General features: G+C 47.4%; 1 protein-coding gene across 2 annotated transcripts in view; it reads right to left on the bottom strand.

The window, feature by feature from the left end:
• The window catches only part of LOC129844781 (serine hydroxymethyltransferase, cytosolic-like), a 105,155-nt gene that overhangs the window by 69,993 nt on the left and 11,833 nt on the right, over nucleotides 1–23,329 (bottom strand). The window contains exons 3-4 of one of the 2 annotated variants that reach the window (XM_055912890.1): nucleotides 18,759–18,904; nucleotides 3,619–3,734 (exon numbers count right to left, since the gene is read on the bottom strand). In XM_055912890.1, the coding sequence (XP_055768865.1) occupies nucleotides 3,619–3,734; nucleotides 18,759–18,904 (262 nt within the window). Of the gene's footprint in view, nucleotides 1–3,499; nucleotides 3,585–3,618; nucleotides 3,735–18,758; nucleotides 18,905–23,329 lie in introns of those variants that run through there. The other variant, XM_055912889.1, reaches the window with a different exon arrangement.

Raw genomic sequence — 23,329 nt, 5'->3', positions numbered from 1 at the left:
GAGATGGTCTGGTTCCACCAAGTTAGACCCTACAGAGCTGTACTGAGATGGCCTGGTTCCACCAAGTTAGACCCTACAGAGCTGTACTGAGATGGCCTGGTTCCACCAAGTTAGACCCTACAGAGCTGTACTGAGGTGGTCTGGTTCCACCTCCACCAAGTTAGACCCTACAGAGCTGTACTGAGATGGTCTGGTTCCACCTCCACCAAGTTAGACCCTACAGAGCTGTACTGAGATGGTCTGGTTCCACCTCCACCAAGTTAGACCCTACAGAGCTGTACTGAGATGGTCTGGTTCCACCAAGTTAGACCCTACAGAGCTGTACTGAGATGGCCTGGTTCCACCTCCACCAAGTTAGACCCTACAGAGCTGTACTGAGATGGCCTAGTTCCACCTCCACCAAGTTAGACCCTACAGAGCTGTACTGAGATGGCCTGGTTCCACCTCCACCAAGTTAGACCCTACAGAGCTGTACTGAGATGGCCTGGTTCCACCAAGTTAGACCCTACAGAGCTGTACTGAGATGGCCTGGTTCCACCTCCACCAAGTTAGACCCTACAGAGCTGTACTGAGATGGTCTGGTTCCACCAAGTTAGACCCTACAGAGCTGTACTGAGATGGTCTGGTTCCACCTCCACCAAGATAGACCCTACAGAGCTGTACTGAGATGGTCTGGTTCCACCTCCACCAAGTTAGACCCTACAGAGCTGTACTGAGATGGCCTGGTTCCACCTCCACCAAGTTAGACCCTACAGAGCTGTACTGAGATGGCCTGGTTCCACCTCCACCAAGTTAGACCCTACAGAGCTGTACTGAGATGGTCTGGTTCCACCAAGTTAGACCCTACAGAGCTGTACTGAGATGGTCTGGTTCCACCTCCACCAAGTTAGACCCTACAGAGCTGTACTGAGATGGTCTGGTTCCACCTCCACCAAGTTAGACCCTACAGAGCTGTACTGAGATGGCCTGGTTCCACCTCCACCAAGATAGACCCTACAGAGCTGTACTGAGATGGTCTGGTTCCACCTCCACCAAGTTAGACCCTACAGAGCTGTACTGAGATGGCCTGGTTCCACCTCCACCAAGTTAGACCCTACAGAGCTGTGCTGAGATGGCCTGGTTCCACCAAGTTAGACCCTACAGAGCTGTACTGAGATGGCCTGGTTCCACCTCCACCAAGTTAGACCCTACAGAGCTGTACTGAGATGGTCTGGTTCCACCAAGTTAGACCCTACAGAGCTGTACTGAGATGGCCTGGTTCCACCAAGTTAGACCCTACAGAGCTGTACTGAGATGGTCTGGTTCCACCAAGTTAGACCCTACAGAGCTGTGCTGAGATGGCCTGGTTCCACCTCCACCAAGTTAGACCCTACAGAGCTGTACTGAGATGGCCTGGTTCCACCAAGTTAGACCCTACAGAGCTGTACTGAGATGGTCTGGTTCCACCTCCACCAAGTTAGACCCTACAGAGCTGTACTGAGATGGTCTGGTTCCACCAAGTTAGACCCTACAGAGCTGTACTGAGATGGTCTAGTTCCACCAAGTTAGACCCTACAGAGCTGTACTGAGATGGTCTGGTTCCACCAAGTTAGACCCTACAGAGCTGTACTGAGATGGTCTGGTTCCACCAAGTTAGACCCTACAGAGCTGTACTGAGATGGCCTGGTTCCACCAAGTTAGACCCTACAGAGCTGTACTGAGATGGTCTGGTTCCACCAAGTTAGACCCTACAGAGCTGTACTGAGATGGTCTGGTTCCACCTCCACCAAGTTAGACCCTACAGAGCTGTACTGAGATGGCCTGGTTCCACCAAGTTAGACCCTACAGAGCTGTACTGAGATGGTCTGGTTCCACCAAGTTAGACCCTACAGAGCTGTGCTGAGATGGCCTGGTTCCACCTCCACCAAGTTAGACCCTACAGAGCTGTACTGAGATGGTCTGGTTCCACCTCCACCAAGTTAGACCCTACAGAGCTGTACTGAGATGGTCTGGTTCCACCTCCACCAAGTTAGACCCTACAGAGCTGTACTGAGATGGTCTGGTTCCACCTCCACCAAGTTAGACCCTACAGAGCTGTACTGAGATGGTCTGGTTCCACCAAGTTAGACCCTACAGAGCTGTACTGAGATGGCCTGGTTCCACCAAGTTAGACCCTACAGAGCTGTACTGAGATGGCCTGGTTCCACCTCCACCAAGTTAGACCCTACAGAGCTGTACTGAGATGGTCTGGTTCCACCAAGTTAGACCCTACAGAGCTGTACTGAGATGGTCTGGTTCCACCTCCACCAAGATAGACCCTACAGAGCTGTACTGAGATGGTCTGGTTCCACCTCCACCAAGTTAGACCCTACAGAGCTGTACTGAGATGGCCTGGTTCCACCTCCACCAAGTTAGACCCTACCGAGCTGTACTGAGATGGCCTGGTTCCACCTCCACCAAGTTAGACCCTACAGAGCTGTACTGAGATGGTCTGGTTCCACCTCCACCAAGTTAGACCCTACAGAGCTGTACTGAGATGGCCTGGTTCCACCTCCACCAAGTTAGACCCTACAGAGCTGTACTGAGATGGTCTGGTTCCACCTCCACCAAGTTAGACCCTACAGAGCTGTACTGAGATGGTCTGGTTCCACCAAGTTAGACCCTACAGAGCTGTACTGAGATGGCCTGGTTCCACCAAGTTAGACCCTACAGAGCTGTACTGAGATGGTCTGGTTCCACCTCCACCAAGTTAGACCCTACAGAGCTGTACTGAGATGGCCTGGTTCCACCAAGTTAGACCCTACAGAGCTGTACTGAGATGGTCTGGTTCCACCAAGTTAGACCCTACAGAGCTGTACTGAGATGGTCTGGTTCCACCTCCACCAAGTTAGACCCTACAGAGCTGTACTGAGATGGTCTGGTTCCACCAAGTTAGACCCTACAGAGCTGTGCTGAGATGGTCTGGTTCCACCTCCACCAAGTTAGACCCTACAGAGCTGTACTGAGATGGTCTGGTTCCACCAAGTTAGACCCTACAGAGCTGTACTGAGATGGTCTGGTTCCACCAAGTTAGACCCTACAGAGCTGTACTGAGATGGTCTGGTTCCACCTCCACCAAGTTAGACCCTACAGAGCTGTACTGAGATGGTCTGGTTCCACCTCCACCAAGTTAGACCCTACAGAGCTGTGCTGAGATGGCCTGGTTCCACCTCCACCAAGTTAGACCCTACAGAGCTGTACTGAGATGGTCTGGTTCCACCTCCACCAAGTTAGTGTGTGTGTGTGTGTCTCTGCGTAGTGTGTGTGTGTGTGTGTGTGTCTCTGCGTAGTGTGTGTGTGTGTGTGTCTCTGCGTAGTGTGTGTGTCTCTGCGTAGTGTGTGTGTAGTGTGTGTGTGTGTGTGTGTGTGTGTGTGTCTCTGTAGTGTGTGTGTGTCTCTGTGTAGTGTGTGTGTGTGTGTGTGTGTGTGTGTGTGTGTGTGTGTGTGTGTGTAGTGTGTGTGTAGTGTGTGTGGGTACTACCTGAGTACGGCTGTACGTTCACCCCCCACTTGTCAGCGTCCAGTCCGTAGGCCTCCAGAGCTGTACTGTGTGTGTGTGTGTGTCTCTGTGTAGTGTGTGTGTGTGTGTGTGTGTACTACCTGAGTACGGCTGTACGTTCACCCCCCACTTGTCAGCGTCCAGTCCGTAGGCCTCCAGAGCTCTCCTCTGGCAGAGACGCTCCAACTCATCGACATGTTCTGTACCACCGTAGTACCTAAACACACACACACACACACACACACACACACACACACACACACACACACACACACAGGAGGTGGATATCTCCCTCAGCTGTTTGGGTGGTTTGTGTCTCTCTGTGTGATGCGTCTCGGTGTGTGTGTCTGCATGTTGTGTCTCTGTCCGGGGGGTGTGTGTGTGTGTGTGTGTCTGGTCTCCACAACCAAACCCATTCTCTCAGGGATGGATATCCCCCAGAGATCTCTCTGGTCTCCACAACCAAACCCATTCTCTCAGGAATAGATAAACCCCAGAGATCTCTCTGGTCTCCACAACCAAACCCATTCTCTCAGGGATAGATAACCCCCAGAGATCTCTCTGGTCTCCACAACCAAACCCATTCTCTCAGCGATAGATAACCCCCAGAGATCTCTCTGGTCTCCACAACCAAACCCATTCTCTCAGGGATAACCCCCAGAGACCTCTCTGGTCTCCACAACCAAACCCATTCTCTCAGGGATAGATAACCCCCAGAGATCTCTCTGGTCTCCACAACCAAACCCATTCTCTCAGGGATAGATACCCCCCAGAGATCTCTCTGGTCTCCACAACCAAACCCATTCTCTCAGGGATAGATAACCCCCAGAGATCTCTCTGGTCTCCACAACCAAACCCATTCTCTCAGGGATAACCCCCAGAGATCTCTCTGGTCTCCACAACCAAACCCATTCTCTCAGGGATAGATAACCCCCAGAGATCTCTCTGGTCTCCACAACCAAACCCATTCTCTCAGAGATAACCCCCAGAGATCTCTCTGGTCTCCACAACCAAACCCATTCTCTCAGGGATAACCCCCAGAGATCTCTCTGGTCTCCACAACCAAACCCATTCTCTCAGGGATAGATAACCCCCAGAGATCTCTCTGGTCTCCACAACCAAACCCATTCTCTCAGGGATAGATAACCCCCAGAGATCTCTCTGGTCTCCACAACCAAACCCATTCTCTCAGGGATAGATAACCCCCAGAGACCTCTCTGGTCTCCACAACCAAACCCATTCTCTCAGGGATAGATAACCCCCAGAGACCTCTCTGGTCTCCACAACCAAACCCATTCTCTCAGGGATAACCCCCAGAGATCTCTCTGGTCTCCACAACCAAACCCATTCTCTCAGGGATAGATAACCCCCAGAGATCTCTCTGGTCTCCACAACCAAACCCATTCTCTCAGGGATAGATAACCCCCAGAGACCTCTCTGGTCTCCACAACCAAACCCATTCTCTCAGGGATAAACCCCAGAGATCTCTCTGGTCTCCACAACCAAACCCATTCTCTCAGGGATAGATAACCCCCAGTGATCTCTCTGGTCTCCACAACCAAACCCATTCTCTCAGGGATAGATAACCCCCAGAGATCTCTCTGGTCTCCACAACCAAACCCATTCTCTCAGGGATAGATAAACCCCAGAGATCTCTCTGGTCTCCACAACCAAACCCATTCTCTCAGCGATAGATAAACCCCAGAGACCTCTCTGGTCTCCACAACCAAACCCATTCTCTCAGGGATGGATAACCCCCAGAGATCTCTCTGGTCTCCACAACCAAACCCATTCTCTCAGAGATAGATAACCCCCAGAGATCTCTCTGGTCTCCACAACCAAACCCATTCTCTCAGGGATAACCCCAGAGATCTCTCTGGTCTCCACAACCAAACCAATTCTCTCAGGGATAACCCCCAGAGATCTCTCTGGTCTCCACAACCAAATCCATTCTCTCAGGGATAGATAACCTCCAGAGATCTCTCTGGTCTCCACAACCAAACCCATTCTCTCAGGGATAACCCCAGAGATCTCTCTGGTCTCCACAACCAAACCCATTCTCTCAGAGATAACCCCCAGAGATCTCTCTGGTCTCCACAACCAAACCCATTCTCTCAGGGATAGATAACCCCCAGAGATCTCTCTGGTCTCCACAACCAAACCCATTCTCTCAGCGATAACCCCAGAGACCTCTCTGGTCTCCACAACCAAACCCATTCTCTCAGAGATAGATAAACCCCAGAGATCTCTCTGGTCTCCACAACCAAACCCATTCTCTCAGCGATAGATAACCCCCAGAGATCTCTCTGGTCTCCACAACCAAACCCATTCTCTCAGGGATAGATAACCCCCAGAGATCTCTCTGGTCTCCACAACCAAACCCATTCTCTCAGAGATAACCCCAGAGATCTCTCTGGTCTCCACAACCAAACCCATTCTCTCAGGGATAACCCCCAGAGATCTCTCTGGTCTCCACAACCAAACCCATTTTCTCAGGGATAGATAACCCCCAGAGATCTCTCTGGTCTCCACAACCAAACCCATTCTCTCAGGGATAGATAACCCCCAGAGATCTCTCTGGTCTCCACAACCAAACCCATTCTTTCAGGGATAGATAACCCCCAGAGATCTCTCTGGTCTCCACAACCAAACCCATTCTCTCAGGGATAGATAAACCCCAGAGATCTCTCTGGTCCCCACAACCAAACCCATTCTCTCAGGGATAGATAACCCCCAGAGATCTCTCTGGTCTCCACAACCAAACCCATTCTCTCAGGGATAGATAACCCCCAGAGATCTCTCTGGTCTCCACAACCAAACCCATTCTCTCAGAGATAGATAACCCCCAGAGATCTCTCTGGTCTCCACAACCAAACCCATTCTCTCAGGGATAGATAACCCCCAGAGACCTCTCTGGTCTCCACAACCAAACCCATTCTCTCAGGGATAGATAACCCCCAGAGACCTCTCTGGTCTCCACAACCAAACCCATTCTCTCAGGGATAACCCCCAGAGATCTCTCTGGTCTCCACAACCAAACCCATTCTCTCAGGGATAGATAACCCCCAGAGACCTCTCTGGTCTCCACAACCAAACCCATTCTCTCAGGGATGGATAACCCCCAGAGATCTCTCTGGTCTCCACAACCAAACCCATTCTCTCAGCGATAGATAACCCCCAGTGATCTCTCTGGTCTCCACAACCAAACCCATTCTCTCAGAGATAACCCCCAGAGATCTCTCTGGTCTCCACAACCAAACCCATTCTCTCAGGGATAGATAACCCCCAGAGATCTCTCTGGTCTCCACAACCAAACCAATTCTCTCAGGGATAGATAACCCCCAGAGATCTCTCTGGTCTCCACAACCAAACCCATTCTCTCAGGGATAGATAACCCCCAGAGATCTCTCTGGTCTCCACAACCAAACCCATTCTATCAGCGATAGATAAACCCCAGAGATCTCTCTGGTCTCCACAACCAAACCCATTCTCTCAGGGATGGATAACCCCCAGAGATCTCTCTGGTCTCCACAACCAAACCCGTTCTCTCAGAGATAGATAACCCCGAGAGATCTCTCTGGTCTCCACAACCAAACCCATTCTCTCAGGGATAGATAACCCCCAGAGATCTCTCTGGTCTCCACAACCAAACCCATTCTCTCAGGGATAGATACCCCCCAGAGATCTCTCTGGTCTCCACAACCAAACCCATTCTCTCAGGGATAACCCCCAGAGATCTCTCTGGTCTCCACAACCAAACCCATTCTCTCAGAGATAACCCCAGAGATCTCTCTGGTCTCCACAACCAAACCCATTCTCTCAGGGATAGATAAACCCCAGAGATCTCTCTGGTCTCCACAACCAAACCCATTCTCTCAGCGATAGATAAACCCCCAGAGACCTCTCTGGTCTCCACAACCAAACCCATTCTCTCAGGGATAACCCCCAGAGATCTCTCTGGTCTCCACAACCAAACCCATTCTCTCAGGGATAGATAACCCCCAGAGATCTCTCTGGTCTCCACAACCAAACCCATTCTCTCAGGGATAGATAACCCCCAGAGACCTCTCTGGTCTCCACAACCAAACCCATTCTCTCAGGGATAAACCCCAGAGATCTCTCTGGTCTCCACAACCAAACCCATTCTCTCAGGGATAGATAACCCCCAGTGATCTCTCTGGTCTCCACAACCAAACCCATTCTCTCAGGGATAGATAACCCCCAGAGATCTCTCTGGTCTCCACAACCAAACCCATTCTCTCAGGGATAGATAAACCCCAGAGATCTCTCTGGTCTCCACAACCAAACCCATTCTCTCAGCGATAGATAAACCCCAGAGACCTCTCTGGTCTCCACAACCAAACCCATTCTCTCAGGGATGGATAACCCCCAGAGATCTCTCTGGTCTCCACAACCAAACCCATTCTCTCAGAGATAGATAACCCCCAGAGATCTCTCTGGTCTCCACAACCAAACCCATTCTCTCAGGGATAACCCCAGAGATCTCTCTGGTCTCCACAACCAAACCAATTCTCTCAGGGATAACCCCCAGAGATCTCTCTGGTCTCCACAACCAAATCCATTCTCTCAGGGATAGATAACCTCCAGAGATCTCTCTGGTCTCCACAACCAAACCCATTCTCTCAGGGATAACCCCAGAGATCTCTCTGGTCTCCACAACCAAACCCATTCTCTCAGAGATAACCCCCAGAGATCTCTCTGGTCTCCACAACCAAACCCATTCTCTCAGGGATAGATAACCCCCAGAGATCTCTCTGGTCTCCACAACCAAACCCATTCTCTCAGCGATAACCCCAGAGACCTCTCTGGTCTCCACAACCAAACCCATTCTCTCAGAGATAGATAAACCCCAGAGATCTCTCTGGTCTCCACAACCAAACCCATTCTCTCAGCGATAGATAACCCCCAGAGATCTCTCTGGTCTCCACAACCAAACCCATTCTCTCAGGGATAGATAACCCCCAGAGATCTCTCTGGTCTCCACAACCAAACCCATTCTCTCAGAGATAACCCCAGAGATCTCTCTGGTCTCCACAACCAAACCCATTCTCTCAGGGATAACCCCCAGAGATCTCTCTGGTCTCCACAACCAAACCCATTTTCTCAGGGATAGATAACCCCCAGAGATCTCTCTGGTCTCCACAACCAAACCCATTCTCTCAGGGATAGATAACCCCCAGAGATCTCTCTGGTCTCCACAACCAAACCCATTCTTTCAGGGATAGATAACCCCCAGAGATCTCTCTGGTCTCCACAACCAAACCCATTCTCTCAGGGATAGATAAACCCCAGAGATCTCTCTGGTCCCCACAACCAAACCCATTCTCTCAGGGATAGATAACCCCCAGAGATCTCTCTGGTCTCCACAACCAAACCCATTCTCTCAGGGATAGATAACCCCCAGAGATCTCTCTGGTCTCCACAACCAAACCCATTCTCTCAGAGATAGATAACCCCCAGAGATCTCTCTGGTCTCCACAACCAAACCCATTCTCTCAGGGATAGATAACCCCCAGAGACCTCTCTGGTCTCCACAACCAAACCCATTCTCTCAGGGATAGATAACCCCCAGAGACCTCTCTGGTCTCCACAACCAAACCCATTCTCTCAGGGATAACCCCCAGAGATCTCTCTGGTCTCCACAACCAAACCCATTCTCTCAGGGATAGATAACCCCCAGAGACCTCTCTGGTCTCCACAACCAAACCCATTCTCTCAGGGATGGATAACCCCCAGAGATCTCTCTGGTCTCCACAACCAAACCCATTCTCTCAGCGATAGATAACCCCCAGTGATCTCTCTGGTCTCCACAACCAAACCCATTCTCTCAGAGATAACCCCCAGAGATCTCTCTGGTCTCCACAACCAAACCCATTCTCTCAGGGATAGATAACCCCCAGAGATCTCTCTGGTCTCCACAACCAAACCAATTCTCTCAGGGATAGATAACCCCCAGAGATCTCTCTGGTCTCCACAACCAAACCCATTCTCTCAGGGATAGATAACCCCCAGAGATCTCTCTGGTCTCCACAACCAAACCCATTCTATCAGCGATAGATAAACCCCAGAGATCTCTCTGGTCTCCACAACCAAACCCATTCTCTCAGGGATGGATAACCCCCAGAGATCTCTCTGGTCTCCACAACCAAACCCGTTCTCTCAGAGATAGATAACCCCGAGAGATCTCTCTGGTCTCCACAACCAAACCCATTCTCTCAGGGATAGATAACCCCCAGAGATCTCTCTGGTCTCCACAACCAAACCCATTCTCTCAGGGATAGATACCCCCCAGAGATCTCTCTGGTCTCCACAACCAAACCCATTCTCTCAGGGATAACCCCCAGAGATCTCTCTGGTCTCCACAACCAAACCCATTCTCTCAGAGATAACCCCAGAGATCTCTCTGGTCTCCACAACCAAACCCATTCTCTCAGGGATAGATAAACCCCAGAGATCTCTCTGGTCTCCACAACCAAACCCATTCTCTCAGCGATAGATAAACCACCAGAGACCTCTCTGGTCTCCACAACCAAACCCATTCTCTCAGGGATAGATAAACCCCAGAGATCTCTCTGGTCTCCACAACCAAACCCATTCTCTCAGAGATAGATAACCCCCAGAGATCTCTCTGGTCTCCACAACCAAACCCATTCTCTCAGGGATAACCCCCAGAGATCTCTCTGGTCTCCACAACCAAACCCATTCTCTCAGGGATAAACCCCAGAGATCTCTCTGGTCTCCACAACCAAACCCATTCTATCAGAGATAGATAACCCCCAGAGATCTCTCTGGTCTCCACAACCAAACCCATTCTCTCAGGGATAGATAACCCCCAGAGATCTCTCTGGTCTCCACAACCAAACCCATTCTCTCAGGGATAGATACCCCCCAGAGATCTCTCTGGTCTCCACAACCAAACCCATTCTCTCAGGGATAACCCCCAGAGATCTCTCTGGTCTCCACAACCAAACCCATTCTCTCAGAGATAACCCCAGAGATCTCTCTGGTCTCCACAACCAAACCCATTCTCTCAGGGATAGATAAACCCCAGAGATCTCTCTGGTCTCCACAACCAAACCCATTCTCTCAGCGATAGATAAACCACCAGAGACCTCTCTGGTCTCCACAACCAAACCCATTCTCTCAGGGATAGATAAACCCCAGAGATCTCTCTGGTCTCCACAACCAAACCCATTCTCTCAGAGATAGATAACCCCCAGAGATCTCTCTGGTCTCCACAACCAAACCCATTCTCTCAGGGATAACCCCCAGAGATCTCTCTGGTCTCCACAACCAAACCCATTCTCTCAGGGATAAACCCCAGAGATCTCTCTGGTCTCCACAACCAAACCCATTCTATCAGAGATAGATAACCCCCAGAGATCTCTCTGGTCTCCACAACCAAACCCATTCTCTCAGGGATAGATAACCCCCAGAGATCTCTCTGGTCTCCACAACCAAACGCATTCTCTCAGGGATGGATATCCCCCAGAGATCTCTCTGGTCTCCACAACCAAACCCATTCTCTCAGAGATAGATAACCCCCAGAGATCTCTCTGGTCTCCACAACCAAACCCATTCTCTCAGGGATAGATAACCCCCAGAGATCTCTCTGGTCTCCACAACCAAACCCATTCTCTCAGGGATAGATAACCCCCAGAGATCTCTCTGGTCTCCACAACCAAACCCATTCTCTCAGCGATAGATAAACCCCAGAGATCTCTCTGGTCTCCACAACCAAACCCATTCTCTCAGGGATAGATAACCCCCAGAGATCTCTCTGGTCTCCACAACCAAACCCATTCTCTCAGGGATAGATAACCCCCAGAGATCTCTCTGGTCTCCACAACCAAACCCATTCTCTCAGCGATAGATAAACCCCAGAGATCTCTCTGGTCTCCACAACCAAACCCATTCTCTCAGGGATAGATAACCCCCAGAGATCTCTCTGGTCTCCACAACCAAACCCATTCTCTCAGGGATAGATAACCCCCAGAGATCTCTCTGGTCTCCACAACCAAACCCATTCTCTCAGCGATAGATAAACCCCAGAGATCTCTCTGGTCTCCACAACCAAACCCATTCTCTCAGAGATAGATAACCCCCAGAGATCTCTCTGGTCTCCACAACCAAACCCATTCTCTCAGAGATAGATAACCCCCAGAGATCTCTCTGGTCTCCACAACCAAACCCATTCTCTCAGGGATAAACCCCAGAGATCTCTCTGGTCTCCACAACCAAACCCATTCTCTCAGAGATAGATAAACCCCAGAGATCTCTCTGGTCTCCACAACCAAACCCATTCTCTCAGGGATAGATAACCCCCAGAGATCTCTCTGGTCTCCACAACCAAACCCATTCTCTCAGGGATAACCCAGGAGATCTCTCTGGTCTCCACAACCAAACCCATTCTCTCAGAGATAGATAACCCCCAGAGATCTCTCTGGTCTCCACAACCAAACCCATTCTCTCAGGAATAGATAACCCCCAGAGATCTCTCTGGTCTCCACAACCAAACCCATTCTCTCAGGGATAACCCAGGAGATCTCTCTGGTCTCCACAACCAAACCCATTCTCTCAGGGATAGATAACCCCCAGAGATCTCTCTGGTCTCCACAACCAAACCCATTCTCTCAGGGATAACCCCCAGAGATCTCTCTGGTCTCCACAACCAAACCCATTCTCTCAGGGATAGATAACCCCCAGAGATCTCTCTGGTCTCCACAACCAAACCCATTCTCTCAAAGATAGATAACCCCCAGAGATCTCTCTGGTCTCCACAACCAAACCCATTCTCTCAGGAATAGATAAACCCCAGAGATCTCTCTGGTCTCCACAACCAAACCCATTCTCTCAGGGATAGATAACCCCCAGAGATCTCTCTGGTCTCCACAACCAAACCCATTCTCTCAGGGATAGATAACCCCCAGAGATCTCTCTGGTCTCCACAACCAAACCCATTCTCTCAGGGATAGATAACCCCCAGAGATCTCTCTGGTCTCCACAACCAAACCCATTCTCTCAGAGATAGATAACCCCCAGAGATCTCTCTGGTCTCCACAACCAAACCCATTCTCTCAGGGATAACCCCCAGAGACCTCTCTGGTCTCCACAACCAAACCCATTCTCTCAGAGATAACCCCCAGAGATCTCTCTGGTCTCCACAACCAAACCCATTCTCTCAGGGATAGATAACCCCCAGAGATCTCTCTGGTCTCCACAACCAAACCCATTCTCTCAGCGATAGATAACCCCCAGAGATCTCTCTGGTCTCCACAACCAAACCCATTCTCTCAGGGATAGATAACCCCCAGAGATCTCTCTGGTCTCCACAACCAAACCCATTCTCTCAGCGATAGATAAACCCCAGAGATCTCTCTGGTCTCCACAACCAAACCCATTCTCTCAGCGATAGATAAACCCCAGAGATCTCTCTGGTCTCCACAACCAAACCCATTCTCTCAGAGATAGATAACCCCCAGAGATCTCTCTGGTCTCCAAAACCAAACCCATTCTCTCAGCGGTAGATAAACCCCAGAGATCTCTCTGGTCTCCACAACCAAACCCATTCTCTCAGAGATAACCCCAGAGATCTCTCTGGTCTCCACAACCAAACCCATTCTCTCAGAGATAACCCCAGAGATCTCTCTGGTCTCCACAACCAAACCCATTCTCTCAGAGATAACCCCAGAGATCTCTCTGGTCTCCACAACCAAACCCATTCTCTCAGAGATAGATAACCCCCAGAGATCTCTCTGGTCTCCACAACCAAACCCATTCTCTCAGGGATAACCCCCAGAGACCTCTCTGGTCTCCACAACCAAACCCATTCTCTCAGGGATAACCCCCAGAGATCTCTCTGGTCTCCACAACCAAACCCATTCTCTCAGCGATAGATAACCCCCAGAGATCTCTCTGGTCTCCACAACCAAACACATTCTCTCAGGGATAGATAACCCCCAGAGATCTCTCTGGTCTCCACAACCAAACCCATTCTCTCAGGGATAGATAACCCCCAGAGATCTCTCTGGTCTCCACAACCAAACCCATTCTCTCAGCGATAGATAACCCCCAGAGATCTCTCTGGTCTCCACAACCAAACCCATTCTCTCAGGGATAGATAAACCCCAGAGATCTCTCTGGTCTCCACAACCAAACCCATTCTCTCAGGGATAGATAACCCCCAGAGATCTCTCTGGTCTCCACAACCAAACCCATTCTCTCAGGGATAAACCCCAGAGATCTCTCTGGTCTCCACAACCAAACCCATTCTCTCAGGGATAGATAACCCCCAGAGATCTCTCTGGTCTCCACAACCAAACCCATTCTCTCAGGGATAACCCCCAGAGATCTCTCTGGTCTCCACAACCAAACCCATTCTCTCAGCGATAGATAACCCCCAGAGATCTCTCTGGTCTCCACAACCAAACCCATTCTCTCAGGGATAAACCCCAGAGATCTCTCTGGTCTCCACAACCAAACCCATTCTCTCAGCGATAGATAACCCTTAGAGATCTCTCTGGTCTCCACAACCAAACCCATTCTCTCAGGGATAGATAACCCCCAGAGATCTCTCTGGTCTCCACAACCAAACCCATTCTCTCAGGGATAAACCCCAGAGATCTCTCTGGTCTCCACAACCAAACCCATTCTCTCAGGGATTGATAACCCAGGAGATCTCTCTGGTCTCCACAACCAAACCCATTCTCTCAGGGATGGATAACCCAGGAGATCTCTCTGGTCTCCACAACCAAACCCATTCTCTCAGGGATAGATAACCCCCAGAGATCTCTCTGGTCTCCACAACCAAACCCATTCTCTCAGAGATAGATAACCCCCAGAGATCTCTCTGGTCTCCACAACCAAACCCATTCTCTCAGCGATAGAAAAACCCCAGAGATCTCTCTGGTCTCCACAACCAAACCCATTCTCTCAGAGATAGATAACCCCCAGAGATCTCTCTGGTCTCCACAACCAAACCCATTCTCTCAGCGATAGATAACCCCCAGAGACCTCTCTGGTCTCCACAACCAAACCCATTCTCTCAGGGATAGATAACCCCCAGAGATCTCTCTGGTCTCCACAACCAAACCCATTCTCTCAGCGATAGATAACCCCCAGAGATCTCTCTGGTCTCCACAACCAAACCCATTCTCTCAGGGATACATAACCCCCAGAGATCTCTCTGGTCTCCACAACCAAACCCATTCTCTCAGAGATAGATAACCCCCAGAGATCTCTCTGGTCTCCACAACCAAACCCATTCTCTCAGGGATAAACCCCAGAGATCTCTCTGGTCTCCACAACCAAACCCATTCTCTCAGGGATAGATAACCCCCAGAGATCTCTCTGGTCTCCACAACCAAACCCATTCTCTCAGGGATAGATAACCCTTAGAGATCTCTCTGGTCTCCACAACCAAACCCATTCTCTCAGGGATAGATAACCCCCAGAGATCTCTCTGGTCTCCACAACCAAACCCATTCTCTCAGAGATAGATAACCCCCAGAGATCTCTCTGGTCTCCACAACCAAACCCATTCTCTCAGGGATAGATAAACCCCAGAGATCTCTCTGGTCTCCACAACCAAACCCATTCTCTCAGGGATAAACCCCAGAGATCTCTCTGGTCTCCACAACCAAACCCATTCTCTCAGAGATAACCCCAGAGATCTCTCTGGTCTCCACAACCAAACCCATTCTCTCAGGGATAGATAACCCCCAGAGATCTCTCTGGTCCCCACAACCAAACCCATTCTCTCAGGGATTGATAAACCCCAGAGATCTCTCTGGTCTCCACAACCAAACCCATTCTCTCAGGGATAGATAACCCCCAGAGATCTCTCTGGTCTCCACAACCAAACCCATTCTCTCAGGGATAACCCCCAGAGATCTCTCTGGTCTCCACAACCAAACCCATTCTCTCAGGGATAACCCCCAGAGATCTCTCTGGTCTCCACAACCAAACCCATTCTCTCAGGGATAGATAACCCCCAGAGATCTCTCTGGTCTCCACAACCAAACCCATTCTCTCAGGGATAAACCCCAGAGATCTCTCTGGTCTCCACAACCAAACCCATTCTCTCAGCGATAGATAACCCCCAGAGATCTCTCTGGTCTCCACAACCAAACCCATTCTCTCAGGGATGGATAACCCCCCAGAGATCTCTCTGGTCTCCACAACCAAACCCATTCTCTCAGCGATAGATAAACCCCAGAGATCTCTCTGGTCTCCACAACCAAACCCATTCTCTCAGGGATAGATAACCCCCAGATATCTCTCTGGTCTCCACAACCAAACCCATTCTCTCAGGGATAGATAACCCCCAGAGATCTCTCTGGTCTCCACAACCAAACCCATTCTCTCAGCGATAGATAACCCCCAGAGATCTCTCTGGTCTCCACAACCAAACCCATTCTCTCAGAGATAGATAACCCCCAGAGATCTCTCTGGTCTCCACAACCAAACCCATTCTCTCAGGGATAGATAACCCCCAGAGATCTCTCTGGTCTCCACAACCAAACCCATTCTCTCAGGGATAGATAAACCCCAGAGATCTCTCTGGTCTCCACAACCAAACCCATTCTCTCAGGGATAACCCCAGAGTTCTCTCTGGTCTCCACAACCAAACCCATTCTCTCAGGGATAAACCCCAGAGATCTCTCTGGTCTCCACAACCAAACCCATTCTCTCAGGGATAGATAACCCCCAGAGATCTCTCTGGTCTCCACAACCAAACCCATTCTCTCAGGGATAAACCCCAGAGATCTCTCTGGTCTCCACAACCAAACCCATTCTCTCAGGGATAGATAACCTCCAGAGATCTCTCTGGTCTCCACAACCAAACCCATTCTCTCAGGGATAGATAACCTCCAGAGATCTCTCTGGTCTCCACAACCAAACCCATTCTCTCAGGGATAGATAACCCCCAGAGATCTCTCTGGTCTCCACAACCAAACCCATTCTCTCAGGGATAAACCCCAGAGATCTCTCTGGTCTCCACAACCAAACCCATTCTCTCAGAGATAGATAACCCCCAGAGATCTCTCTGGTCTCCACAACCAAACCCATTCTCTCAGAGATAACCCCAGAGATCTCTCTGGTCTCCACAACCAAACCCATTCTCTCAGGGATAGATAACCCCCAGAGATCTCTCTGGTCTCCACAACCAAACCCATTCTCTCAGAGATAACCCCAGAGATCTCTCTGGTCTCCACAACCAAACCCATTCTCTCAGGGATAGATAACCCCCAGAGATCTCTCTGGTCTCCACAACCAAACCCATTCTCTCAGAGATAAACCCCAGAGATCTCTCTGGTCTCCACAACCAAACCCATTCTCTCAGGGATAGATAACCCCCAGAGATCTCTCTGGTCTCCACAACCAAACCCATTCTCTCAGGGATGGATAACCCCCAGAGATCTCTCTGGTCTCCACAACCAAACCCATTCTCTCAGAGATAGATAAACCCCAGAGATCTCTCTGGTCTCCACAACCAAACCCATTCTCTCAGGGATAGATAACCCCCCAGAGATCTCTCTGGTCTCCACAACCAAACCCATTCTCTCAGGGATAGATAACCCCCAGAGATCTCTCTGGTCTCCACAACCAAACCCATTCTCTCAGAGATAGATAACCCCCAGAGATCTCTCTGGTCTCCACAACCAAACCCATTCTCTCAGGGATAGATAACCCCCAGAGATCTCTCTGGTCTCCACAACCAAACCCATTCTCTCAGAGATAGATAACCCCCAGAGATCTCTCTGGTCTCCACAACCAAACCCATTCTCTCAGCGATAGATAAACCCCAGAGATCTCTCTGGTCTCCACAACCAAACCCATTCTCTCAGCGATAGATAACCCTTAGAGATCTCTCTGGTCTCCACAACCAAACCCATTCTCTCAGAGATAGATAAACCCCAGAGATCTCTCTGGTCTCCACAACCAAACCCATTCTCTCAGGGATAAACCCCAGAGATCTCTCTGGTCTCCACAACCAAACCCATTCTCTCAGGGATAGATAACCCCCAGAGACCTCTCTGGTCTCCACAACCAAACCCATTCTCTCAGAGATAACCCCCAGAGATCTCTCTGGTCTCCACAACCAAACCCATTCTCTCAGCGATAGATAACCCTTAGAGATCTCTCTGGTCTCCACAACCAAACCCATTCTCTCAGGGATAGATAACCCCCAGAGATCTCTCTGGTCTCCACAACCAAACCCATTCTCTCAGAGATAGATAACCCCCAGAGATCTCTCTGGTCTCCACAACCAAACCCATTCTCTCAGCGATAGATAAACCCCAGAGATCTCTCTGGTCTCCACAACCAAACCCATTCTCTCAGCGATAGATAACCCTTAGAGATCTCTCTGGTCTCCACAACCAAACCCATTCTCTCAGAGATAGATAAACCCCAGAGATCTCTCTGGTCTCCACAACCAAACCCATTCTCTCAGGGATAAACCCCAGAGATCTCTCTGGTCTCCACAACCAAACCCATTCTCTCAGGGATAGATAACCCCCAGAGACCTCTCTGGTCTCCACAACCAAACCCATTCTCTCAGAGATAACCCCCAGAGATCTCTCTGGTCTCCACAACCAAACCCATTCTCTCAGCGATAGATAACCCTTAGAGATCTCTCTGGTCTCCACAACCAAACCCATTCTCTCAGGGATAGATAACCCCCAGAGATCTCTCTGGTCTCCACATAAATTGGGGAAAATCTGCATTTAGTTTTTTTTTGTCCCTTATGTGTAGAACATTATTCAGAATTCCTTCCAGTTAGATATTCTGGTGCCTTCCGGGTATTTTTAATTATTAATTGAAGACTTTTGTTACAGAATGCGATTGCTTTTCTTACCTCTGTCCAGGATACCCCTCTGAGTGACTCCCTGGTTAAATAAAGGTTCGTAAAGCTTCATAAAGGTTCATAGTGCCTACCTCTGTCCAGGATACCCCTCTGAGTGACTCCCTGGTTAAATACAGGTCCATAGTGCCTACCTCTGTCCAGGATACCCCTCAGTGACTCCCTGGTTAAATAAAGGTCCATAGTGCCTACCTCTGTCCAGGATACCCCTCAGTGACTCCCTGGTTAAATAAAGGTTCATAAAGCTTCATAAAGGTTCATAGAGCCTACCTCTGTCCAAGATACCCCTCTGAGTGACTCCCTGGTTAAATAAAAGGTTCGTAAAGCTTCATAGAGGTTCATAGTGCCTACCTCTGTCCAGGATATCCCTCTGAGTACTTGTTGTTCATACAGGACCCCAGGGCTTCTAGAACAGCTCTGGAGGTGAAGTTCTCCGATGCGATCAGCTCCAGGCCAAAGGTCTGACGGTGCTTCTCTCGCTTGATGATGGAGAACACCTAACACAATACACCGTGTCATTATAATACACCTAACCCAATACACCGTTTCATTATAATACACCTAACACAATACACCTAACACAATACACCGTTTCATTATAATACATCTAACACAATACACCGTTTCATTATAATACACCTAACCCAATACACCGTTTCATTATAATACACCTAACCCAATACACCGTTTCATTATAACACACCTAACACAATACACCGTTTCATTATAACACACCTAACACAATACACCGTTTCATTATAATACACCCAACGCAATACACCGTTTCACTATAATACACCTAACACAATACACCGTTCCATTATAATACACCTAACACAATACACCGTTTCACTATAATACACCTAACGCAATACACCGTTTCATTATAATACACCTAACACAATACACCGTTTCATTATAATACACCTAACACAATACACCGTTTCATTATAATGCACCTAACACAATACACCGTTTCATTATAATACACCTAACACAATACACCGTTTCATTATAATACACACCTGACACAATACACCTAACACAATACACCGTTTCATTATAATACACCTAACACAATACACCGTTTCATTATAATACACCTAACGCAATACACCGTTTCATTATAATACACCTGACACAATACACCGTTTCATTATAATACACCTAACACAATACACCTAACACAATACACCGTTTAATTATAATACACCTAACACAATACACCTAACACAATACACCGTTTAATTATAATACACCTAACACAATACACCGTTTCATTATAACACACCTGACACAATACACCGTTTCACTATAATACACCTAACACAATACACCGTTTCATTATAATACACCTAACACAATACACCGTTCCATTATAATACACCTAACACAATACACCGTTTCATTATAACACACCTAACACAATACACCGTTTCACTATAATACACCTAACACAATACACCGTTTCACTATAATACACCTAACAAAATACACCGTTTCATTATAATACACCTAACACAATACACCGTTTCATTATAATACACCTAACACAATACACCGTTTCACTATAATACACCGTTTCACTATAATACACCTAACACAATACACCGTTTCACTATAATACACCTAACACAATACACCGTTTCATTATAATACACCTAACACAATACACCGTTCCATTATAATACACCTAACACAATACACCGTTTCATTATAACACACCTAACACAATACACCGTTTCACTATAATACACCTAACACAATACACCGTTTCACTATAATACACCTAACAAAATACACCGTTTCATTATAATACACCTAACACAATACACCGTTTCATTATAATACACCTAACACAATACACCGTTTCACTATAATACACCGTTTCACTATAATACACCTAACACAATACACCGTTTCACTATAATACACCTAACACAATACACCGTTCCATTATAATACACCGTTTCACTATAATACACCTAACACAATACACCGTTTCACTATAATACACCTAACACAATACACCGTTCCATTATAATACACCGTTTCACTATAATACACACCTAACACAATACACCGTTTCATTATAACACACCGTTTCATTATAATACACACACACAATACACCGTTTCACTATAATACACCTAACACAATACACCGTTTCACTATAATACACCTAACACAATACAACGTTTCATTATAATACACCGTTTCACTATAATACACACCTAACACAATACACCGTTTCACTATAATACACCTAACGCAATACACCGTTTCATTATAATACACCTAACACAATACACCGTTCCATTATAATACACCTAACACAATACACCGTTTCACTATAATACACCTAACACAATACACCGTGTCATTATAATACACCTAACACAATACACCTAACACAATACACCGTTTCATTATAATACACCGTTTCACTATAATACACCTAACACAATACACCGTTTCATTATAATACACCTAACACAATACACCGTTTCATTATAATACACCTAACACAATACACCGTTTCATTAGAATACACCTAACACAATACACCGTTTCACTATAATACACGTAACACAATACACCGTTTCATTATAATACACCTAACACAATACACCGTTCCATTATAATACACCTAACACAATACACCGTTCCATTATAATACACCTAACACAATACACCGTTTCACTATAATACACCTAACACAATACACCTAACACAATACACCGTTTCATTATAATACACCGTTTCACTATAATACACCTAACACAATACACCGTTTCATTATAATACACCTAACACAATACACCGTTTCATTATAATACACCTAACACAATACACCGTTTCATTAGAATACACCTAACACAATACACCGTTTCACTATAATACACCGTTTCACTATAATACACCTAACACAATACACCGTTTCACTATAATACACCTAACACAATACACCGTTCCATTATAATACACCGTTTTACTATAATACACCTAACACAATACACCGTTTCACTATAATACACCTAACACAATACACCGTTCCATTATAATACACCGTTTCACTATAATACACACCTAACACAATACACAGTTTCATTATAACACACCGTTTCATTATAATACACACACACAATACACCGTTTCACTATAATACACCTAACACAATACACCGTTTCACTATAATACACCTAACACAATACAACGTTTCATTATAATACACCTAACACAATACACCTAACACAATACACCGTTTCACTATAATACACCTAACACAATACACCGTTTCATTATAATACACCGTTTCACTATAATACACACCTAACACAATACACCGTTTCACTATAATACACCTAACGCAATACACCGTTTCATTATAATACACCTAACACAATACACCGTTCCATTATAATACACCTAACACAATACACCGTTTCACTATAATACACCTAACGCAATACACCGTTTCATTATAATACACCTAACACAATACACCGTTTCATTATAATACACCTAACACAATACACCGTTTCATTATAATACACCCAACGCAATACACCGTTTCATTATAATACACCTAACACAATACACCGTTTCATTATAATACACCCAACGCAATACACCGTTTCATTATAATACACCTAACACAATACACCTAACACAATACACCGTTTCATTATAATACACCGTTTCACTATAATACACCTAACACAATACACCGTTTCATTATAATACACCTAACACAATACACCGTTTCATTATAATACACCTAACACAATACACCGTTTCATTATAATACACACCTGACACAATACACCTAACACAATACACCGTTCCATTATAATACACCTAACACAATACACCGTTTCATTATAATACACCTAACACAATACACCTAACACAATACACCGTTTCATTATAATACACCTAACACAATACACCGTTTCATTATAATACACCTAACACAATACACCGTTTCATTATAATACACACCTGACACAATACACCTAACACAATACACCGTTCCATTATAATACACCTAACACAATACACCGTTTCATTATAATACACCTAACACAATACACCTAACACAATACACCGTTTCATTATAATACACCTAACACAATACACCGTTTCATTATAATACACAATAATAATAATAATAATAATTATACACAATAATAATAATACATAATAACCCAGCCTGTAGTACCTGGTCTTAACCCAGCCTGTAGTACCTGGTCTTAACCCAGCCTGTAGTACCTGGTCTTAACCCAGCCTGTAGTACCTGGTCTTAACCCAGCCTGTAGTACCTGGTCTTAACCCAGCCTGTAGTACCCGGTCTTAACCCAGCCTGTAGTACCCGGTCTTAACCCAGCCTGTAGTACCCGGTCTTAACCCAGCCTGTAGTACCCGGCCTTAACCCAGCCTGTAGTACCCGGCCTTAACCCAGCCTGTAGTACCCGGCCTTAACCCAGCCTGTAGTACCCGGTCTTAACCCAGCCTGTAGTACCTGGTCTTAACCCAGCCTGTAGTACCTGGTCTTAACCCAGCCTGTAGTACCTGGTCTTAACCCAGCCTGTAGTACCTGGTCTTAACCCAGCCTGTAGTACCTGGTCTTAACCCAGCCTGTAGTACCTGGTCTTAACCCAGCCTGTAGTACCTGGTCTTAACCCAGCCTGTAGTACCTGGTCTTAACCCAGCCTGTAGTACCTGGTCTTAACCCAGCCTGTAGTACCTGGTCTTAACCCAGCCTGTAGTACCCGGTCTTAACCCAGCCTGTAGTACCTGGTCTTAACCCAGCCTGTAGTACCTGGTCTTAACCCAGCCTGTAGTACCTGGTCTTAACCCAGCCTGTAGTACCTGGTCTTAACCCAGCCTGTAGTACCTGGTCTTAACCCAGCCTGTAG

This window comes from Salvelinus fontinalis, unplaced genomic scaffold (assembly GCF_029448725.1).
Source record: "Salvelinus fontinalis isolate EN_2023a unplaced genomic scaffold, ASM2944872v1 scaffold_0230, whole genome shotgun sequence".
NCBI classification, from domain to species: domain Eukaryota; kingdom Metazoa; phylum Chordata; class Actinopteri; order Salmoniformes; family Salmonidae; genus Salvelinus; species Salvelinus fontinalis.
This window is presented reverse-complemented; position numbering and strand designations above follow the sequence as displayed.